Source organism: Leucopleurus acutus (genome assembly GCF_964270905.1).
Source record: "Leucopleurus acutus genome assembly, chromosome: 6".
NCBI lineage: Eukaryota > Metazoa > Chordata > Mammalia > Artiodactyla > Delphinidae > Leucopleurus > Leucopleurus acutus.
The window spans coordinates 64,876,250-64,898,722 of NC_139149.1; the positions used below are offsets into that span (position 1 = coordinate 64,876,250).

The 22,473-nt window shown below is 37.9% G+C and overlaps 1 protein-coding gene across 4 annotated transcripts in view; it reads right to left on the bottom strand.

Moving 5' to 3' along the window:
• CCDC141 (coiled-coil domain containing 141) overlaps positions 1 to 22,188 on the bottom strand; it is a gene marked incomplete at its 3' end in the record, with an annotated part of 202,735 nt that extends 180,547 nt beyond the window's left edge. For 3 of the 4 annotated variants that reach the window (XM_082841904.1, XM_082841903.1, XM_082841901.1), the window contains exons 1-2: positions 21,916 to 22,188; positions 19,270 to 19,392 (exon numbers count right to left, since the gene is read on the bottom strand). In XM_082841904.1, coding sequence (XP_082698030.1) covers positions 19,270 to 19,392; positions 21,916 to 22,017 — 225 coding nt within the window. In that variant the 5' untranslated portion in view covers positions 22,018 to 22,188. Of the gene's footprint in view, positions 1 to 19,269; positions 19,393 to 21,915 lie in introns of those variants that run through there. The other variant, XM_082841902.1, reaches the window with a different exon arrangement.
• Positions 22,189 to 22,473: the final 285 nt, after the last annotated feature.

Sequence of the window (22,473 nt, forward strand, 5' to 3'; positions counted from 1 at the left end):
AAATCATCTCTCTCAATCAGCATCACCTTCTTACTTCAGTCAAGTTTGTTGGAGAATGGCCTACTTGTGCTATCTCTGATTCTTCTCTTTACATTTGTTCCTTCATTAAACAACCACAACTTGGTGTCCAGCATCATTGCTCCCCTGAAACTACTCTAGTAAGTGATACCAGTAACCTCCAATATGTCAAATAGAAAGAACATTCCAATTAAAATGGCACTCCTTTGGCAATTACGTAATAAATCAGGAGGACATCTACTTTTCTTATCTGACAGGCGTTAAGGTTTGGGATTATCATGGACTTTTCCCTCACTCTCTACATAAAATAAATGATCTGATTCTATAATATCTTCTTCACAACTTATTAGTTTAATTCATCAAAAATATATTTCTATTATACATAACATACTGTGCTACCTGCCAAAACAAGGACTTTTAATTAATTTATTTATTTTAACATCTTTATTGGAGTATAATTGTTTTACAATGGTCTGTTAGTTTCTGCTGTATAACAAAGTGAATCAGCTATACATATACATATATCCCCATATCTACTCCCCGTCGCGTCTCCCTCCCACCCTCCCTAACCCACCCCTCTAGGTGGTCACAAAGCACGAAGCTGATCTCCCTGTGCTATGCAGTTGCTTCCCACTAGCTATCTATTTTACATTTGGTAGGGTATATATGTCCATGCCACTCTCTCACTTTGTCCCAGCTTACCCTTCCCCTTCCCTGTGTCCTCAAGTCCATTCTCTACATCTTTATTCCTGTCCTGCCCCTAGGTTCTTAAGAACCATTTTTTTGTTTTTTTTAGATTTCATATGTATGTGCTAGCATACAGTATTTGTTTTTCTCTTTCTGACTTACTTCACTCTGTATGACAGACTCTAGGTCCATCCACCTCACTACAAATAACTCAATTTCGTTTCTTTTTATGGCTGAGTAATATCACATTGTATATATGTGCCACATCTTCTTTATCCATTCATCTCCTGATGGACACTTACCCTACTTCCATGTCCTGGCTACTGTATATAGAGTTGCAGTGAACACTGTGGTACATGACTCTTTTTGAATTATGGTTTTCTCAGGGTATATGCCCAGTAGTGGAATTGCTGGGTCACAGGGTAGTTCTATTTTTAGTTTTTTAAGGACGCTCCATACTGCTCTCCATAGTGGCTGTATCAATTTACATTCCCACCAACAGTGCAAGAGGGTTCCCTTTTCTCCACACCCTCTCCAGCACTGATTGTTTGTAGACTTTTTCACGATGGCCATTCTGACCAGCGTGAGGTGATACCTCATTGCAGTTTTGATTTGCATTTCTCTAATGATTAGTGATGTTGAGCATCCTTTCATGTGTTTGTTGGCAATCTGTGTATCTTCTTTGGAGAAACGTCTATTTAGGTCTTCTGCCTAAATTGGGTTGTTTGTTTTTTTGATATTGAGCTACATGAGCTGCTTGTAAATTATGGAGATCAATCCTTTGTCAGTTGCTTCATTTGCAAATATTTTCTCCCATTCTGAGGGTTGTCTTTTCATCTTGTTTACGGTTTCCTTTGCTGTGCAAAAGCATTTCAGTTTCATTAGGTCCCATTTGTTTATTTTTGTTTTTATTTCCATTTCTCTAGGAGGTGTGTCAAAAACGAGCTTGCTGTGATTTATGTCATAGAGTGTTCTGTCTATGTTTTCCTGGAAGAGTTTTATAGTGTCTGGCCTTACATTTAGGGCTTTAATCCATTTTGAGTTTATTTTTGTGTATGGTGTTAGGAAGAATTCTAATTTCATTCTTTTACATGTAGCTGTCGAGTTTTCCCAGCACCACTTATTGAAGAAGTTATGTTTTCTCCATTGTATATTCTTGCCTCCTTTATCAAAGATAAGGTGACCATATGTGCGTGGGTTTATCTCTGGGCTTTCTATCCTGTTCCATTGATCTATATTTCTGTTTTTGTACCAGTACCATACTGTCTTGATTACTGTAGCTTTGTAGTATAGTCTGAAGTCAGGGAGCCTGATTCCTCCAGCTCCGTTTTTCATTCTCAAGATTGCTTTGGCTATTCAGGGTCTTTTGTGTTTCCATACAAATTGTGAAATTTATTGTTCTAGTTCTGTGAAAAATGCCATTGGTAGTTTGATAGGGATTGCATTGAATCTGTAGATTGTTTTGGGGAGTAGAGTCATTTTCACAGTGTTGATTCTTCCAATCCAAGAACATGATATACCTCTCCATCTGTTTGTATCATCTTTAATTTATTCCATCAGTGTCTTATAGTTTTCCATATACAGGTCTTTTGTCTCCTTAGGTAGGTTTATTCCTAGGTATTTTATTCTTTTTGTTGCAATGGTAAATGGGAGTGTTTCCTTAATTTCTCTTTCAGATTTTTCATCATTAGTGTATAGGAATGTAAGAGATTTCTGTGCATTAATTTTGTATCCTGTTACTTTACCAGATTCATTGATTAGCTCTAGTAGTTTTCTGGTAGCAACTTTAGGATTCTCTAAGTATAGTATCATGTCATCTGCAAACAATGACAGCTTTACTTCTTCCTTTCTGATTTGAATTCCTTTCATTTCTTTTTCTTTTCTGATTGCTGTGGCTAAAACTTCCAAAACTATGTTGAATAATAGTGGTGAGAGTGGACAACCTTGTATTGTTCCTGATCTTAGAGGAAATGGTTTCAGTTTTTCACTATTGAGAACAATGTTGGCTGTGGGTTTGTTATATATGGCCTTTATTATGTTGAGGTAAGTTCCCTCTATGCCTACTTTCTGGAGGGTATTTATCATAAATGGGTGTTGAAGTTTGTCAAAAGCTTTTTCTGTGTCTATTGAGATATCATATGATTTTTATCCTTCAATTTGTTAATATGGTTTATCACATTGATTTGCATATATTGAAGAATCCTTACATTCCTGGGATAAACCTCACTTGATCATGGTGTATGATCCTTTTAATGTGCTGTTGGATTCTGTTTGCTAGTATTTTGTTGAGGATTTTTGCATGTATGTTCATCAGTGATATTGGCCTGTAGTTTTCTTTCTTTGTGACATCCTTGTCTGGTTTTGGTATCAGGGTGATGGTGGCCTTGTAGAATGAGTTTGGGAGTGTTCCTCCCTCTGCTATATTTTGGAAGAGTTTGAGAAAGATAGGTGTTAGCTCTTCTCTAAATGTTTGATAGAATTCGCTTGTGAAGCCATCTTGTCCTGGGCTTTTGTTTGTTGGAAGATTTTTAATCACAGTCTCAATTTCAGTGGTTGTGACTGGTCTGTTTATATTTTCTATTTCTTCCTGGTTCAGTATCAGAAGGTTGTGTTTTTCAAGGAATTTGTCCATTTCTTCCAGGTTGTCCATTTTATTGGCATATAGTTGCTTGTAGTAATCTCTCATGATCCTTTGTATTTATGCAGGGTCAGTTGTTACTTCTTTTTCATTTCTAATTCTATTGATTTGAGTCTTCTCCCTTTTTTTCTTGATGAGTCTGGCTAATGGTTTATTAATTTTGTTTCTCTTCTCAAAGAACCAGCTTTTAGTTTTATTGATCTTTGCTATAGTTTCCTTCATTTCTTTTTCATTTATTTCTGATCTGATCTTTATGATTTCTTTCCTTCCGCTAACTTTGAGGGTTTTTTGTTCTTCTTTCTCTAATTGCTTTAGGTGTAAGGTTAGGTTGTTTATTTGAGAAACAAGGACTTTTAAATTTGAGTCTCTTTACTCTCACACTCAGAATTCTAGTCCAAGTTCCAATGTCTCCATAGACATCTCTTAACTCCAGTGGTTTTTCCATTTAAGTTCACCCTGTATATTGTTTTAAAGGTAACGTTTCTCAAACTCCATTTTTAGCAAACTTTTCCCTACTTTAAGAACCAACTCTTGGCCACAATCAAATCTAACTGCATAGCCCAACATGTCCTGCCTTTCAGCCCAAGCCCTTATCCTCCATACAAGTTTTGCCTTATCTCAATATTTCCTGGCAGTGTTCTTCATGTGCCTATGTGTATCTTGCTTACATTTGTCTCAACAGCTTTGCTAACCCATTCTCTGATCTGGAATGTCATTTTGACAAGCAATCCTTACCTGTCACTTGCTTTGAGATCCAAATAATATTCTCATCTCTTGGGCTCGTAACTCTTGCATGAGCCATCTGTCAGCACCTTGTATATAGTTTTTCATATATTGATATTACCTGGCAATGGATATATTCTGAATATTAATCCTACCTCTTTAAATAAATTAGAGTGGCAGTAATACATAGTGACATAAACTATTGTGGAACTTGGGCAAAAGCCACTACTGAACTTGTTTAACCATCTGGTAAATGTGAATATATCCTTGATGTAAGGATTAAATACTTAATGCTAGTATGATGACTGGCACATAAAAATGGCCAATAGGTAGTAAACATTATTGCTTCTGCAAGCCTTTCAAGGGGTAGGAACTTGTCCTCATTTTGTAATGTCTCATGGCCATAACCCTTTGTGCACCCAATTCTGATCTGTGTACACAGAGGATGACCTATAGCTATACATTGGGTCCCTAAGTCAATGATGAAAATTCTGGTAAGTATGGTGAAATTCTACATGTAAGTTTAGCTGGTTGTCTTGTAGAAATATAAACCTGAGTTATTAAAAGTAATCTCTCACAATGACTAATGAATTGGCCAAAATGGGAATATCAGGATTGAAAATGTTGTTTGGTATTCCTGTGTTTACTTAAACTTTTTTGCAGGCCAGTTGTAAGTCTCAGATAATATGGAAAACCTTATTGTTCTTAAAAGAGAAAGAAAATCCAGAATTTACAATTATTTGTCCTCCTCATCTTGATGAATTATCCAACACTTTTTCCAGGGGGGTGGCTTAGCTCTGAAAAGCAGGACTTACCAGAGATTTAAATCTTTACCACATTTACAGACCGTGTATGTCCTTCTCCAAGTACAAAACACTAAATGACAATAAAAACTGGTGGACCACTCAGGTTACTAGAGATCGTATTTTTTCAGTAACATTTGCATCCTCTCTTTTGTTTATTATTCAGAATTTAGGCCATCGCCTACAACCATAAAGGAAAACTAGTCATATGTGAAATACTTATAAATGAATTAAGCAACACAAAGAAAAATTCTTTGTTAGTCCAAGTTTTATAAATATGCTAACAAAAATATATCCTTGCTCTATATTCATCACTCAAGTAACAAAATATATAGTCTTTAATGACCTGTTAACCAACATTAAGCAAAATTAACCAAGGCATATTAACAGAATCCTTTCAGCTGTTTTTAGAATCTGAATTGCATTTGGCCGCCCATGTTATTAGCACTACTAAGCAACAAAACCATAAGAAGTCCACTGAGCAATATCTGAGAAATGGATGAACAATGAACAACAAACTAATTACACATAAAATCATTAACGAAATGTGCACTAATGCTTTCAGAACTCTCAACCAGACAATTCACCATTTAATTACTGCCTTCTACTGTCAGCCTTTCAAACTAGATTAATATTGATACAAAGCTTTCTTTTCATTCTTTCAAAATGCTTATGTAATTTGTTTTAAAGAAATTACTCTTTCAAGTAAAATCAATTGCAATAGCTAAAACACATGTGCAAATGCAATTACACTCCTACATTTTAAAAAGTATTACACTGGGAAAAATATACCTACTCCTGTGAAAGTATCTAATAACACTGTTTTATTAATCACCTTCAAAAAATTACCATTAGAAATATTTTGGCCTACTTTTCTTTCATTTCTTGTCCCTGAAAGAAATCTCATCTCATAATTATCCTTTTCAGATTCTCCATACATTGGCTTGATTATAAGCAGACTTCTCCTGAGCTAAAAAATAAACTATTTTCATTCCCAGAAGATTTAACCTCCTTTAGTCTCTAAATATTCACTGTCTAATACGGTATCCACTAGCCATTTGAAATGTGGCTAGTTCATATTGTGATGTGCTATAAGTATAATGTACACACAGGATTTTGAAGATTTAATACAAAAAATTAAAATATCGCATTAATAGTTTTTATAATGATTACATATTGAATGATAATTTAAATATATTAGAATAAATTAAACATATTACTAAATTAATTTCACTTGTTTTTACTTTTATTATTGGGTGAGTTTTGGTAATTTGTGGCTTTCAAAGAATTGGTTCATTTCATTTAAATTGTTGAATTTATGTGCACAGCGTTGTTCATAGTATTACTACATTATATTTTTAATGTCTGTGGGGTTTATAGTGATGCCCCATCTTTCATACCTAATACTCGTAATTTTTGCCTTCTCTCTTTTTACCTTTCTCAGTCTGGCTAGAGGCTTATCAAAATTTTACTGACTTTTTCAAAGAACCATGCATTTCTCTGTTATTGTTCTATTATCTGTTTCATTAATTTCTGCTCTTATCTTTATTTTTTGCTTCATTCTGTTTGCCTCAGTTTTAATTTGCTCTTATTTTTCTAGTTTCTTAAGGCAAAAACATAGATTGTTGAGTTAAGACATTTATCCTTTTCTAATGTAAGTGTTTAATGCTCTAAAATCTACATTAGGCTATTAGAAAATTTAAAATTACATATATGTTCAATAAATGGTGCTGGAATCCCACTACTGGGCATATACCGAGAAAACCATAATTCAAAAAGAGTCATGCACCAAAATGTTCATTGCAGCTCTATTTACAATAGCCCGGAGATGAAAACAACCTAAGTGTCCATCATCGTATGAATGGATAAAGATGTGGCACATATATACAATGGAATATTACTCAGCCATAAAAAGAAACGAAATTGAGCTATTTGTAATGAGGTGGATAGACCTAGAGTCTGTCATACAGAGTGAAGTAAGTCAGAAAGAGAGAGACAAATATTGTATGCTAACACATATATATGGAATTTAAGAAAAAAAATGTCATGAAGAACCTAGGGGTAAAACAGGAATAAAGACACAGACCTACTAGAAAATGGACTTGAGGATATGGGGAGGGGGAAGGGTAAGCTGTGACAAAGTGAGAGAGAGGCATGGACATATATACACTACCAAACGTAAGGTAGATAGCTAGTGGGAAGCAGCTGCATAGCACAGGGAGATCAGCTCGGTGATTTGCGACCGCCTGGAGGGGTGGGATAGGGAGGGTGGGAGGGAGGGAGACACAAGAGGGAAGAGATATGGGAACATATGCATATGTATAGCTGATTCATTTTGTTGTAAAGCACAAGCTAGCACACCATTGTAAAGCAATTATACTCCAATAAAGATGTTAAAAAAATTAAAAAAATAAAATAAATGGTGCTGGGATAATTGGATATTCACATGTAAAAGGATGAAACTGAATCTGTATCTTACACCACTTACAAAAGTTAACTCAAAAGGATTAAAGACCATGAAACTCCTAGAAAACATAGGAACAAAGCTCCTTGACGTGTGTCTTGGTAATTATTTTTTTGGATATGACATCTAAAGCACAAGCAACAAAATTAAAAATAAACAAGTGGGACTACATCAAACTAAAAAGCTTCTGCACAGCAAAGGAAACCATCAACAAAGTGAAAAGACAACCTATGGAATGGGAAAATAATATTTTCAAATCATATATCTGAAAAGGGGTTAATATCCAAAATATATAAAAACTCCTACAATTCAATAGCAAAAAACCCCAAATAACCCAATTAAAAAATGGGCAAAGGATCTGAATAGACATTTCTCCAAATTAAATATATGAAAGGCTAACAGGTACATGACAAGATGCTCAACATCGTTAGCCATTAGGCAAATGTGAATTAAAACGACAATGAGAGGGGACTTCCCTGGTGGCGCAGTGGTTAAGAATCCTCCTGCCAATGCAGGGGACATGGGTTTGAGCCCTGGTCAGGGAAGATCCCACATGCTGCTGAGCAACTAAGCCCGTGCGCCACAACTACTGAGCCTGCATTCTAGAGCCCGTGTGCCGCAACGCAGAGTAGCCCCTGCTCGCCACAACTAGAGAAAGCCCACGCGCAGCAACAAAGACCCAACACAGCCAAAAATAAAAATTAATTAATTCATTTAAAAAAAAGAAAAGCAAAGAAAAAAGCACAATGAGACATCACCGCTCACCTAATAGAATGACCATCATCAAAAAGTCAAGAGATAATAATGCTGGCATGGATGTGGAGATAAGGGAACCCTTGTGCACTGCTGGTAGGATTGTAAACTGGTACAGCCACTATGGCAAACAGTATGAAGGATCCTCAAAATGTTGAAAATAGAACTACCAAATGATACATTTCTGGGAATATATCCAAAGGAAGTGAAAACAGTAACTCAAAAGATATCTGCACCCCCATGTTCATAACAGCATTATTTACAATAGCCAAGACACAGAAGCAACCTAAGTGTCCATTGATGGATGAGTGGATAAAGAAGATGTGGTATATACATACAATGGAATATCATTCAGTCATAAAAAAAACAATGAAATCCTACCATTTGCAACAACATGAATGAACCTGGAAAGCACTGTGCTAAGTGAAATAAGTCAGAGAAAGACAAATAGCTGTATGATCTCACTTACATGTGGAATCTAAAAACAAAACAAACAAACAACAAAACTGAGCTCATGGATACAGAGAACAGATTGGTAGTTACCAGAGGCAGAAGGTGTGGAGAGGGGGAATTGGAGGGAGGTGGTCAACAGCACAAACTTCCAGTTATAAGATGTAACATACAACACAATGTCTAGAGCTAACACTGCTGCATGATACGGGGGAAAGTTGTTAAGAGAGTAAGGGAGTTCTTATCACAAGGAGAATTTTTTTTCCTTTTCTTCTTTCTTTTTTTTATTGTACCTGTATAAGAAGATGGATCTTAGCTGAACCAATGTGGTGATCATTTCACAATATATGTAAATCAAACCATCACGCTGTATGCCTTAAATTTATACGGTGATGTATGCCAATTATCTCAATAAAACTGGAAAAATAAATAAATAAAAGTAAATATGAGATTGCATTTGTGGTTCACATTATATGTTTCTATTTATTGCTGCTCTCAGAAGTATAACACACTAGCAAAGTATTTTCTGTCCAACACATTAATAAAAGTTTAATAGCCTATGGGAACACTGAAGCAGAAATCTCAGGCTTTCAGAAAGCAGCTGCAACAGCCTTCAGTGGTTTGGGTCTCTCTAGTTCCGATTATGTAAATACTTCGGATATGTTTTGAGCTGAACTTAAAGTAAAAAAAAATATGTCCTACGAAACTGAATCTAACAGCTCATGGTTTTTAGAGTTCCCTCTCTACTGACAGAGTAATTAGGATTTCTTTAAGAAAATCAGCCATCTGTATAACGTGAGTTACTGGGCTGAACGGTGAGACTGCTCTCTCACCTTCTCTGTCTTCTCATTTCACTGGCTTGACCCAGTGCCTGAAATTTGTACCATAGAAGCCCCCTTACTGGTCCTCTGGCCTGAAACCTGGGGCTTTGGTTTCCCTCCCACCACTGTGTCTGCCGGACCTAGCAGTGGGGAGAACAGAGGGAGGAAAACGCTATGTGAATTTACAACAAGCTCAGGGACCACAGGTCCTCTGGTCAGAGAGGACCCCCTACCTCAGAGATTCAGGCACCTGCCTGTTGCCTCCATCTTCACCATCGCTGGGGGATTGCCTGGGCTGGGGAAGAGAGAATAGAAAACCACAAAGCAAAGGCAAAAGCACAGTATTTCCTCCCTTTCTGTCTGACTCACAGAAGTCCTCTTTCTAGTGCTCAGATCTGAAAGAGAAGACTTTTCTGGAACTTTTTCTGTCCATATCTGATGCATACTTCAGAGTGTCAACTTGCTTTTGAATCCAAGCTGGGTAATATTGAAGAGAGAAAAAACAATACTGCTGACTTGGTGGCCTTTGGAATTCTGGTCTCTTTCCCTAATCTACATGCTAGTCCCTCCTCTTCAGCATCCTCAGCACACATACATACTGCCAAGGTTTATAGTTGCATTTAATGGAGACAGGGTAGAGGCTATTTATTCCATCTTTCCTGGAACTGGAACTAGTATCCAACTTTAAGACATTAAAAAAAAAAAAAAAAGACAAAAATTCTAATCTCACTCAAGTCCCTGAACTTCAAATATGTGTTAGGTGGGAGACAGAGGATACAGGTAATTTGAAGATCAGAGCTAACCACAGAATCAGAAGTTTGATGTATTCTCCTGAGGACTAATAGCTAGATGAACTTGTCATGAGAATGATACAGCCATGTTATTTGAAAACATCTTGAGTTTTACACATTTATACTTATAGTATATCTAAGATAAGTCTAGAGTTTAGAAAAGATGCATTCTGGCTAAGGCTAATCAGGTAGGAGTCGTACTAGACTTAAAACAAATAAACAAAACAAACTCCCCTCATTCTTGGTTAAGTATGATACTTACTTACGGCTTTTCTGGAGCAGAAGTATCTGTTGCCTTCTGTATAGAATGAAAAAGGTATATTTTTACCCTGACATTTAATATAACTCAGTATATTGAAGATTGGGAGTGGGGGTGAGTGGGTCCTATGCTACCAGCTACAATCTTACCTCTACTACCCCTCACTTATATTTCTTGAACTGTCAGAGTTCTGCCTTGTCAGTCCAAATCTTGGACCAAGACCCTCTTTTCATAACTAATAAGGACTATGGGTTCTACTTTCCATTAAAAATTTTTGCTTGTAGATTTATATTTTAAAGGAGTATTTTAAAATAATTAACAGCTTGGAAACTACAGGCCTATGATCTCAAAAATGTTAGTTGTGATCCTGACTTTTGACCAAGTTTTCAAATAGGAATATGTTGGTGACAAATAACATATAGCCCAACCAACACTGGTTTAAACACTCACAGGTTCATCTATGTCACAGCAATAGTCCTAGGGCTCAGCATACTCTTCCACAGTATAAAAGTAGCATAAATAATCAGCTTATAAATTTATTCCCCTATTGTTGGACATTGTTTTGTTTCCAGTTAGGTTATTCTACCAAAAACATGTGAAAAGATGCTTAATATCATAGCAAAGCATCTTCATATCTATATCCTTACTAGTGCTTTCATTTCCAAGGATGAATTCCCAGAGGTGAGGTTGCTGAGTCTCAGGATGTGAGCATTTTACATTTTAATGCTTGCTAGTTTCCAAAATGATTGTGTTAATCCAAATTCTCACCAACAGTATAGTAGAACGTCCCTTTCCTCACATTCTCACCATCACTGAATGTTATCAATATTTTAAACTTTTAATGGTGTATAGGCAATTAAAAATTTATCATTATTTAGTTTCATTTCTCAGGCCATTATTGACATTGAGTTTCTTTTTACATGTTTATTGGCAATCTGCCTCTCTTCTGTGAATAGTCTATTTTTTATTTATTTATTTTTGGCTTATTTGTCTTTCTTATCAACATGAAGGAGTATAACCCTTTGACTGTCATATAAATTGCAAATATTTTCCTTCCAGTTCATCGTTTGTCCTTTAAATTGGTCAGTGGTGTCTGGAAAACTCATATTCACCTCCGGGACAGCTCATAAGTCACTTTCTCTGTCAAGCTTCCCCTAGTTTTCCTGGCAGAATTAGTCATTCCTTCCACAATATACCCATAATATTCTGTGCACACCCCTGTGTGCTGAATTATAACTACAAACTTTTTCCTCCTGATCAAGAAAGTATATTAAAATTCAAGTCAAAGAGACTAACATTATAATAGATATCTTTGCATCTGCTTTTCAGAATCATTTTTCCAAAAGAAGATCACTCACAAACTTCAAATTTTTCTTTTTATTTATTTACTTATTTATCATACCATCTTTCATTTTAAAGAATCTTAGTTCTGCTTCTCAACTATCTCTCCATGAAAACTCTTGCTTTCTTCTGCCTGTCTCTTTTCATTCATGAGCGTTGCCTTCAAAATCCCTAGAGGATGCCACCATTGCTCTTGCCCTCTGTTCCAGTTATCTACTGCTGTGTGACAAACCACTGCACACTCTAAAGACCTAAAATAACAATTATTTATTGTGCTCATGATTCTCAGGCAGGGCTCAGTGGGTAAGACTTGTCTCTGTTCCGCATAGGTCAGGTTGAAAGCCCAATCAGGTCTGGAGAATCAACTTTCAAGATGGCTCAAATGGCTCGCTCACAGGGCTGGCAAGTTGGTTGGCTGTTGGCCAGGATCTCAGCCAGAGCTGTTGCTGGGACCCTCAGTTCTTCTCCACATGGGTCTCTCCATAGTGCTCCTTGACGTACTCAGTTGGTTAGGTTCCAGGAGCAACTATTTGAAATTACAGGAAGAGAAAGCAGCCAGTCTCTTGAGACTGGACTGGAAACTGGCACCACATCATCTATGCTGTATTCTTTTGCTCAAAGCAGTCCCAGAGTCTGACCAGTTTTAAGGGAATGAACATAGACCCCACTTCTCATTGGGAAGAGTGCCAAAGACTTTATGGCCATTTTTAATCTACCGTAATCTTCTTGTATATTGGGTCCTTCTAGAGTTGTCAAAAAAGTTGTCAGTATCTGCTATAACCAAGCCCTGCTCTGTTCCTTGCAGAAGTGTGGAAGATGCTTCTCTTCTTGTGGACTCTGTGTCACTTGGTGTCCCAGCCACAAAGCAATACGATGAGTGCTTCATGTTTCCCACAGGCCCTTCAGCTTCAACCAAGGAGCCCAACCTTGACTGCTAAACCAAGACAGGGATAAGATAGAGAGCATCCTTTCCAAATTTTGTACTCTTCAGGCTCTGTGCCAACAAAATTTTCTCCTTATAGAACTCCTTCCGCTCTAGTAAATCAACTCATATCAACACTTCATTAAGTATGGACATCCTCTGAACTGCGGCTTAGCCCAAACTAGTAACAAATTATTTGTGATATCTGCAATCTTAATGTGCCTTAACTCCATGTCTGAGAAGCCTATGTCATGGACTCTCTAGCCTCTTAAACCAACCTATCTTATAAAAACAATATTTTATAAGATTGCCCATGACACTTTCCAAATACAGAGAATGCTATTCGAATTTTATTTCACTCCACAGCTCCATACGGTTCACTGGAACTGAACATCTGGGAAAAGAAATACCCTGTACACTAGGAAAGTGTTAAGTCAGCCAGGGAAAATCACTGGGAAGTTTTGCTGTTTCATAGTTGTGAGAATACTATTTTTGTGTTTTAAATATAAAAGTTCTCTATTCTCAAAAGCCTAAAAGAGAAATTATACCACCCACTAGTCCCCACTCCCCCAGGAACCCTGCATTGTTCCTACATTGTTTCAGTGACCTTTGTCAAAATGATCAGTGAAAATATGCCAGGTACTTTACATGTATAGAACACTAAGACACAGATCCCTTTGAACCAAAGATCAATTAAGTGTTGGAATTTGGAAGGTGCCAATTAATTTCACCTCTCTCTCCTCAAGATTCCAAATCAACTGAGAAACAGACATCAAGGTCAGATATGGATCAAAATATCTGCTCTTATTACTGGTAAAGCTGGACTGGAGGGTGGGTTTGATTTGACTTCCTACTTTTTCTCTTTAAAAATCTAGTCCTTGTGACCTGCCTATGGAGACAACTGGGTCTGAGGTATAGACACATATTTGGCTGCTCTGTGTAGGTTGGATTGTGGCCTTCCTCTTCCACATAGGGACATCTGGCCAAATCATGCAGAAGCAGAGAGACGAGAGAACCTGCAGCCCACGGGTAGTCAGAGTCTGCAGAGAGAGCCTTTGAGGCTGGCTTCCCCATGGTGGCCACTTCTTCCCCTAGTCTCACCAACTGGGTAACACCCCCCGCCCCCTCACTCCTAAAGGAAGAGAAGGGAAGAGAAGACATGGGTGAAAGCATCGTCCACAACATTTCTGAGAGAGTAGAATTCCCTAACTTGTGGGTCTATAGGAAAACACAAAGGAGAGAAAACGAATCTCCTATATGAAGTAAACATTTAGGGTAAAACACTGCTATGACATAGATAATGTAAAATAGGTTAGTCCTCTTCCAATACTGTTCTAAAGTGTTCCATCACATTCACAACACACATGCTATAAAATTTTCTCTAATATGTAAATACATATAATTCAAGTCACACAGACTTACTTTATTAAAGTATATTATTAAGACCATCATCAAGAAAGTGAAAAGATAATCTACAGAATGGGAGAAAATATTTGCAAATCCTATATCTGACAAGGAATTAATATTCAGAATATGCAAAGAACTCCTACAACTCAGTAACAAAAAACAAGCAACCCAATTAAAAAACGGGTAAAAGACATTTGTCCGAAGAAGATATACAATTGTCCAGTAAGCACATGAAAAGATGTTTAACATTATTAGTCATTAAAGAAATACAAATCAAAACCACCACAAGATATCACTTCACACCTAATAGGATGGCTATAATTAAACACACACACATACACACACAGAGAAAATAACAAGTTTGGGCTTCCCTGGTGGCTCAGTGGTTGAGAGTTCGCCTGCCAATGCAGGGGACACGGGTTCGTGCCCCGGTCTGGGAAGATCCCACATGCCACGGAGCAGCTGGGCCCGTGAGCCATGGCCACTGAGCCTGCGCGTCCGGAGCCTGTGCTCCGCAACGGGAGAGGCCACAACAGTGAGAGGCCGCATACCGCAAAACAAACAAACTAAAAAACAAGTTTAACCGGGATGTGAAGAAATTGGAACACCTGTACATTGCTGATGGGAATGTAATATGGCGCAGCTGCTGTGAAAGACATTTTGGTGTTTCCTCAAAGACTTAGCACAGAAATGCCCTATGACTAGGCAATTCCACTCCAAAAGAATTGAAAGCAGTACTCAAACAGATACCTGTACACCAACATTCACTGTAGCATTATTTACAGTAGCTGAAAAAGTGGAAATAACCCAAGTGTCCATGGACAGATGAGTGAATAAATAAAATGTGGTATATCCATATATTTGAAAATTATTCATTCATAAAAAGGAATGAAGGTCTGATACCTGCTACAATATGGATGACTCTTGAAAACATTATATGCTAAGTGAAATAAGCCAGACACAAAAGGATAAATATTACATGATTCTATTTACATGAAATACCTAAAACGGACAAATTCATAAGGGCAGAAAGCAGATTAGAGGTAACCAGGGAAGGGAGGAGTGGGAGTCTTTGCTTAATAGCTACAGAGTTTCTGTTTGGGGTGACGAAAAAGTTTGGGAAATTGATAGCTGTGATGGTTGCACAACATGCTTAATATAATTAATGCCCCTGAATTGTACACTTAAAAATGGTTGAGATTGGGCTTCCCTGGTGGCACAGTGGTTGAGAGTCTGCCTGCCGGTGCAGGGGACACGGGTTCGTGCCCCAATCCGGGAAGATCCCACATTTCGTGGAGCGGCTGGGTCCGTGAGCCATGGCCGCTGAGCCTGCGCGTCCGGAGCCTGTGCTCCGCAACGGGAGAGGCCACAACAGTGAGAGGCCCGAGTACCGCAAAAAAAAAAAAAAAAAAAAAAAAAAAAAGTATATATTTTTTTACCACAATAATAATTTTTTTAAATAATGTATTCACACTAAATATTCCAGCTCACAGCAGAGAATCACATTATTCCTTATTTAAGGAATAAGTTTTAGTAAGACTTTAAACTTTACTACTAATACATTTTGACTATTCATTTTTAACTAAGTAAAGAGAAACAGGACAAAAATAAACATTCACTGGGTCAGAGATTTAGTCAGATCAGGGAGTTGATAGATTTATGCGTCAAGTCAGAGGTGAAATTTTTCAGTTTTTTATACTTTAAAAGGTCATTCTTCACTGAATGCTAATATCATATATTAAATACAAATACAGGAGCTAGGGTCCAGAGGTTTTCTTGGTTCTTACAGTTGTAACTCCTTTGCACAATAGCAACGTAGTTACTTGCAAGATGGATACTGAGGGATAGAACGTTCTCAGCAACATTCGTAAGGCATTTCCAACCCCTCTTTTCCTCTTTGACCATCTGAGGATAGTGTTGACAGTGGCCACAGACAGATCTTTGTTACCTGCTTACATCTCCCTCTCCCCTCTCCTGAACTTCTTCTTTCTCATTAAAAATAATGAGTCTGGTTTGGGAATCTAGATGCCTTTAGGGAATGAATGCTTTTTCCACATGACTATGTTTTCCCCACTGAAAATAGGGAAATATTTTTTCTCTGGACACTCCACAGGAATGGTTAAGTACCCTGCTGAAAGGAAAATCAGATCTCTGGGGTATAAGATATTACCAACATTAGAAACACTCATAAAAATTCTGTGTTTCCAGAATTTTTCCCTTTAGTCTAAATTATTATGGTCTGAGATATTTTTCAATGGAAGGCGGAAAATAGCTTTTCTATCAAATTAAACATCCAAATTTCTCTGATATATTAATTATCAACAGCAAGCACTTCTATAAATCATTGCATGTCTCCCCCAGATTTCCTTTTTAGGTGTTTAAGGGTATCTGTTATTATCATAATTTTTCAAATAAAGAATCTGAGACAAGAGAGTCTATCTGCTTTGCCCAAAGCAGAGTGGACTCAGCACAGAACTCCTACACCCTCCCGACACTCCTAAGAGTACATTCTTCTTTATAATTAGAACAAATCCCAGGGCCCTGTGCATAGGAAAAGGACTGGAATGAACATTAAATATGAAATATTATTGGCTTATTGAACTACTAATGTTCCTATCATTCAAAAAGCTCATATTAAAAATGACTTGGTACAACAATTTTCTGCTACAGGTTAAGACTGTACCTACCCTAACAGCATAATAACTAGTACATTGATTAAATTAGTGCTCTATCTATTTGCAATATGGAAATCACATTTTTCTTATTTAAAAAAGTATTTTGTCAGCAAATCTGAAACAGACTTCAGACTCCTTGATTTTTTTTAACCAAAACGATGCTACTACTTAAAATTTCTTGGGGGTAAGTGGCTGGTTAGTTGGGTAAAGTGGGGTGGGAGAGAGTATGGGAGATAGACATTAAGAGGTCATGGTTAGAGGCCTGCGTGAAGCCAAAAGGCCTTTTTACTTGAGACCTCATGTTCTTAGATCCACGTACAGAGAGGCAGAATGGTCCCACTATTCCATTGCTTGTTATGGTAAGATCCGCAATAGATATGAACCTTTGATTCATCCTCTCCCAATCATTTTTACAGATAAAAGCGTGAAGTCCAGAAGGCTAGTCCATAGCCAGAAGACTGGCATTAAAGGACAAGACTTTAAAATTGAGAATCACAAGCACCTTCTAAAGATGGATCCTGTTGATGGAAAACGCTTTTCCAGCTGAGCTCCTGAATGGATGTAGGTATGCAAATTTGAGCATAGTCGTTAAGGAGAGATGAACTGCTCTGCTTACAAAAGAATTCTCCCTGGAGTTGTGGGCCTGGACAGGAATAGGATTGGGGCGGGGGAAAGAGGTAGCCTGAGAGACCCAGACTGCTGTGAGCTTCCCCACCACTCACAGTTCATCAGTGTACCTGAAAGTGCTGGCTGGGCATGAATTGCTAGCGGGACCTGGGGAAGGGATGTAGCTTCAAATCCAGGTTAACTTTAGAAACAGTCGGCAGGTACACATGAAGGGGCTGGGGACACAGGAGACCTTGAGAAAGTAAACCTCTGTGGATGGGCAAGAATTGCAAGGAAGTGTTGGGTTTCCACAATTCATAATATTAAGCTTTTTGTGTAGCAGCAAAACCTTGAATTGTTGGCCAAACGACACTAGTTAGCAGCACAATTAGTGCTAAAACATAGGTCTTTTGATTCCTTGTTCAATGACTGTTCACATCATCGTGTGTTTTTTAAGATATACAAAGGACTTCCTGGTCGCCAGGGATTTCTTCCTTGAAAGACAGCCCAGAGCCCAGCGCAAGGAGCTGTCTACACAGGAGAATAAATTCTGGATTCTAATAGCCCCCTGCTTCAGTACTAATTCTTTCTTCAACTTCTCAGTCTGATTTACCCTTTTACTTTTACTACTGCTGTTGGTATATGTCAGAAGCAGAACAGATCTGCCTCTAAATCTAGGAAGCAAGTGGAAATTCCAGCCTAGATGTTCAAAGAAGCCAGTAATATTAAAGTACTGAAGACACAGAACATCTAGTCATTGCAGCCTTCTGAATCAAACCTCTTTGATCTTAGTGATGACATTCATTTGCTTAAGAGGGTTATTACTCACAGAGCTGGCTGCTGCACAGGGCTCCGTTCTCAGACGGAGAAACCACTTGTAGTTTAACGTCTTACCTGTCACTGTCTTGAAATTCTTAACAATTTTATCTTTGACTGTGTGTTTTATAAGTGAAGTCCAATGGGACAACAGAGGAAGTGCTGGGGGATGGGAGCTTCATCTCGCGTGTGGTCCTGCCCTCCGGGGAGAGAATCTCTTTGCTATCCTGTCTGCTCTCCCGCCCCTGCTCAGTGACCTCTGTCATCTGCCCTGGCAGGGGTCAGGGCACAGCTCAGGAAGGGTTGGGGTTAGGCCCACACCCTCTGCACTGAGCTGGGACTGAGGCCCAGTGCCTGTGAGGGGTGCACTCACCCCACATATATCCCCATGGCTGAAGGAGCCAGACATTACATAGCAGATTAAAAAAACACCATGACAGGCCAAGAAAAAGTTTTTTCCTGCTTTTTGAACAGGGAGTCCCACATTTTCACTTTGCACTGGGCCCCACAAACGACATTCTTGTCTCTGATTAGATACCTTATCTGGCAATCTCAAACCAACACTGTTTCTAGATTCTTAACTAAATAATCACAACATATAGGTAATAATAACTCTATTTATTAAAACCATTCTTTGGTTTCAAGAACTCTTAATATTAAATATAAAATCAGATATTTTCAATAGTTCGAGAGGGAAAAAGCCTCTATATTATTTTTGCCAGCAGGTCTCATTAACAATAGGAAGTTTGGATCTGTTGTTGTGGCTTGACAGTATGTTGCATGAAATGGAAAAATGAAGGAATTTTTTTTTTTTCCACTGAGGCAGCCAGGAAAAAGAAGGTACTTATTTCTCCACAGTGAAAATATTATCACTCCATATTTTCTATCACATTAGGGAAAGTTGAAAACAATCTTGTTAATTCTCTCCAATGTTGGTGTTTGCTCATAAATAACTATAGTGTTTTTCCATTACCTATCTGGCACTATGTTAACCTGGACATAGGCCAGTGGCATCAGGGGAATCAAGAGGAAGTGTAAGAAACAGCTTTTTATTTCTTTTTAATTTTGTATCTGCTTCATATCTTAATATCTTACCTTAAGCTTGGCCAAAAGAAGTTCATGATCATGAAGAAGTTTTTTGGTTTCATCTTGATTGCTTCCAATTTCCAGAAGATTGGGCTGTGATTCAGCCAATTGAAGTTGTACCCACTTGCCACACTAAAAATAAAAATGAAATAAAATGTACTTTTAGTTCCTCTTGTTCCTTTCCTTTCACCTTTCTCCTTTTTTTTCTTTTCTTTTTTTAAGTTTCCAGTTACACGGTGAATACTTTATTCTTTCCACAGACATAGATAGGCCTTACATAAATTGAAATAGAACAGGTCTAACACAAATCCATGCCCTGTCTTTCCTTCTTTTTTTTTATGCTTAGGATAAATTCCTTTCTCTTAGCATACTGGATATAAATTCAAAATTCCCAAATGAGGAATATATACAGTAGATTATGTATTATTGAAGAGTACAAAATTATAGAATAATTCACACACTTTTACATTCTCTCACTCACAAAACTGAACTCTATAAAAATAGTGATCTGAGCAAGTAGGGTGCAAACTTCACCAAAGGGAAAAGGTTTCATAAATGTAATGTAGGCTGATTAGTGTCTTTACACTGACCTTGCTGATCCAACCAGAAAGAATAAACAGCAGATGAAGCAACTGATTTTTCGCTTATTCCAAAGTTAAAACAATGTTTTCCAAATTTTGTTGTTGAATATTCAATAAAGTATGTATAAAAGTGTCAGTGAAATTAGATGTGTGACAACTGCTATTTGAATGCAGCCAGCTTGTTTTCCACACTTAGGACCCTTTCATTGCTCCAAGATATAATTCATCATTGCATTTCCTAAGGAATTGCTTTTCTAAGAAGAAACAACCAATGAAGCAAGAGGAACCGCTATGAGGCATGTGCACGTGGCTAAGTGAATTGCTGAAGAGAAATGAGAAACCACATGTCTATTCTAGATCATTAGTGCCCTGAGACTGTTTAGAAATGAGAAGTCCATATAGAGCAGACACAGGCACTTCTACTCCCTTCAGATGGACTTCCCACTTTTGAAAAGCTTGGGGTTTATTCCATATGGGATGGCAGTGAACTAAGGGAGCTGGGGAGGGAGGACGGAGGGAACATTCTTAGAAACACAGTTCAGTTAAAATAAGAGTTTCCAGTATAATTTTAGAGGTTTTATTTTCTTACTGTCAATTTACCTCTGATTCATCATTTACTCTGTATGCATTCTTCCTCATCCTACTCTAAGAAATGTTTCATATTTAAGGGAAAGAAAGTTTAACTTTTTTTAAAAACAGTAATTTTTCCTCTTTTCCCTCTCTGCTGAAATTTGCAGTTACTCAAAGCATCATAAAATCAAACACAAATTATCAATTTTGCTACTTTTGCTTCAGGCTTCTTTCCATGTCCACTCATTGCCCTTGAAAAGAATAGAGGTCAAGGGACACAGCAGAGGTCCTGTTTATGTAGACCAAGTCTTAAGAGCCCTGGGGAATCGGCCTGGGTAGGCACACTTTGCATTCAGTGCTTCTAGAGTGAATCATTTTGCTCAATGTCAAGTGCTGCTTTCCTGTTAATAATTTTCACATTAACATAAAGTTCGCAGCAATTAAGTGAAAGTAAACAGGCCTGTCGTCTATGCTTCTTACAAAAGGCCAGAAAAGTCATTCAATTAAGCTTGGTGGGGCTCTGAAAGTAACAGGCTGTGGTGAGCACCAGCTTGTTTGCTAAATTCCCTTCATTAAACACTGAATTCCTGAGGTGGTGAGTTGTCTAAATCCAAGCATAAGGCTTCAGGGATTTTTACAGGACATATTCATAGGAAATAAAATCATGGATGCCTTCTTCAACCTAAAGATGTGTGGTCACCTTTGCAAATGAGCAAACTGTTTGACATAAAACATGCAAAAACCTTTAAGGGAATTGCTTTTATAAATTATTTTCCTTGTAGATTTTATTTTTAATTTATCTCTGTGACCTGCCAGGGAGAGGAGAGAGAGATGCTGTGAGCACATGACAAAATAAAATAAAATAAAATGGAAAAAAAAAAAAGAAAACTTTAAGCCCCAAGTGGCTTCAACTTCCTGCTGTTAAGGGCAAATTTGACACATGTCCTCAGCACTTTCCCCGGTAGGGTCTTTATTCCCCCAACCATGTGACAAGGATTTACTAGTGTCTTTACCATGTCAGAACCAAAGCTGCAGAGGGCACGTGTCACAGTCTCTTATTAGGTGTTCCCTGCACTCATCATGCCAAAACAATGCCACCCCTTATCTGCTGGGACCCTCCTCTTCCCTCCTTCATCACATCCACTCTCAAAAATCACAGACATTTCCCAGGTCCACTGGACTCCAGCCTGGCAATCACGAACTTTTAATCACAAATGCTTTGTCTTTAAAAACCAAACTGAAAGTATATGGCAAAGTTTGTTGTTGCTTTTTAGAAAAATCAAGCTGCTTATAGATGTTTTCTGGCTAACTGAAAGAGAAACTAGCAACTGGCTGAAACTTAGAGGTTTTTCTCTTAGTTGCAATTTAAGAAAGCAATAAGATGTACCTGCTGGGTTATTTTCTATGTGCCGTGTACTGCCGATTGTGTGGAATGTTCTTTAGGATTATCAGCACACAGCAAGAAGCCCACAGCTACACAGAAAAAAGGAAGTTGTCAGCTTACCTTTATGATGGCTATAACGATTTTGGAGTCCCCAGCCTGCACAGCTACTGAACTGACTGTTGTCGTAGAAAACTCCTCACCAGGGCTTCCTTGGCTGGACATGGTACATTAGAACCAGAGTTTACGCTTTGGGTAGCCTCCATACAGTTGTGTGTCTGCTGGTCATTTCAGAAGGCAACCACCGGGGTTACTTGGATTCATTCAGGGCAAGAGCTCCCCTCGCACTGATTACTCTGCCAAAAGGAAAGAACAGGAGGTTAAAAATAGACAACCCCATTGAGTTTATCATGAGAGAGAGAGAGGAAAGAACGGGAGAGAATAGCCACACCCCTAGTATGGTAACACTGAACGCCTGTTATTTTGGCCATTATCTTAAATGCAGAGGGCAGCTTCTAGCTCTCTATCAGCTGATGTTTGATAGCAAATGGAAAAAGAATTACATCCTCACAACCCAAATTACTTTAGCCACTGAATCTATACAGTTTTGGTGGGCTTTGAAACCAGCCAGTCATTAACCTGGGTATCAATCTTTTCAAAATTTTTGAAGTCTCCTCCATG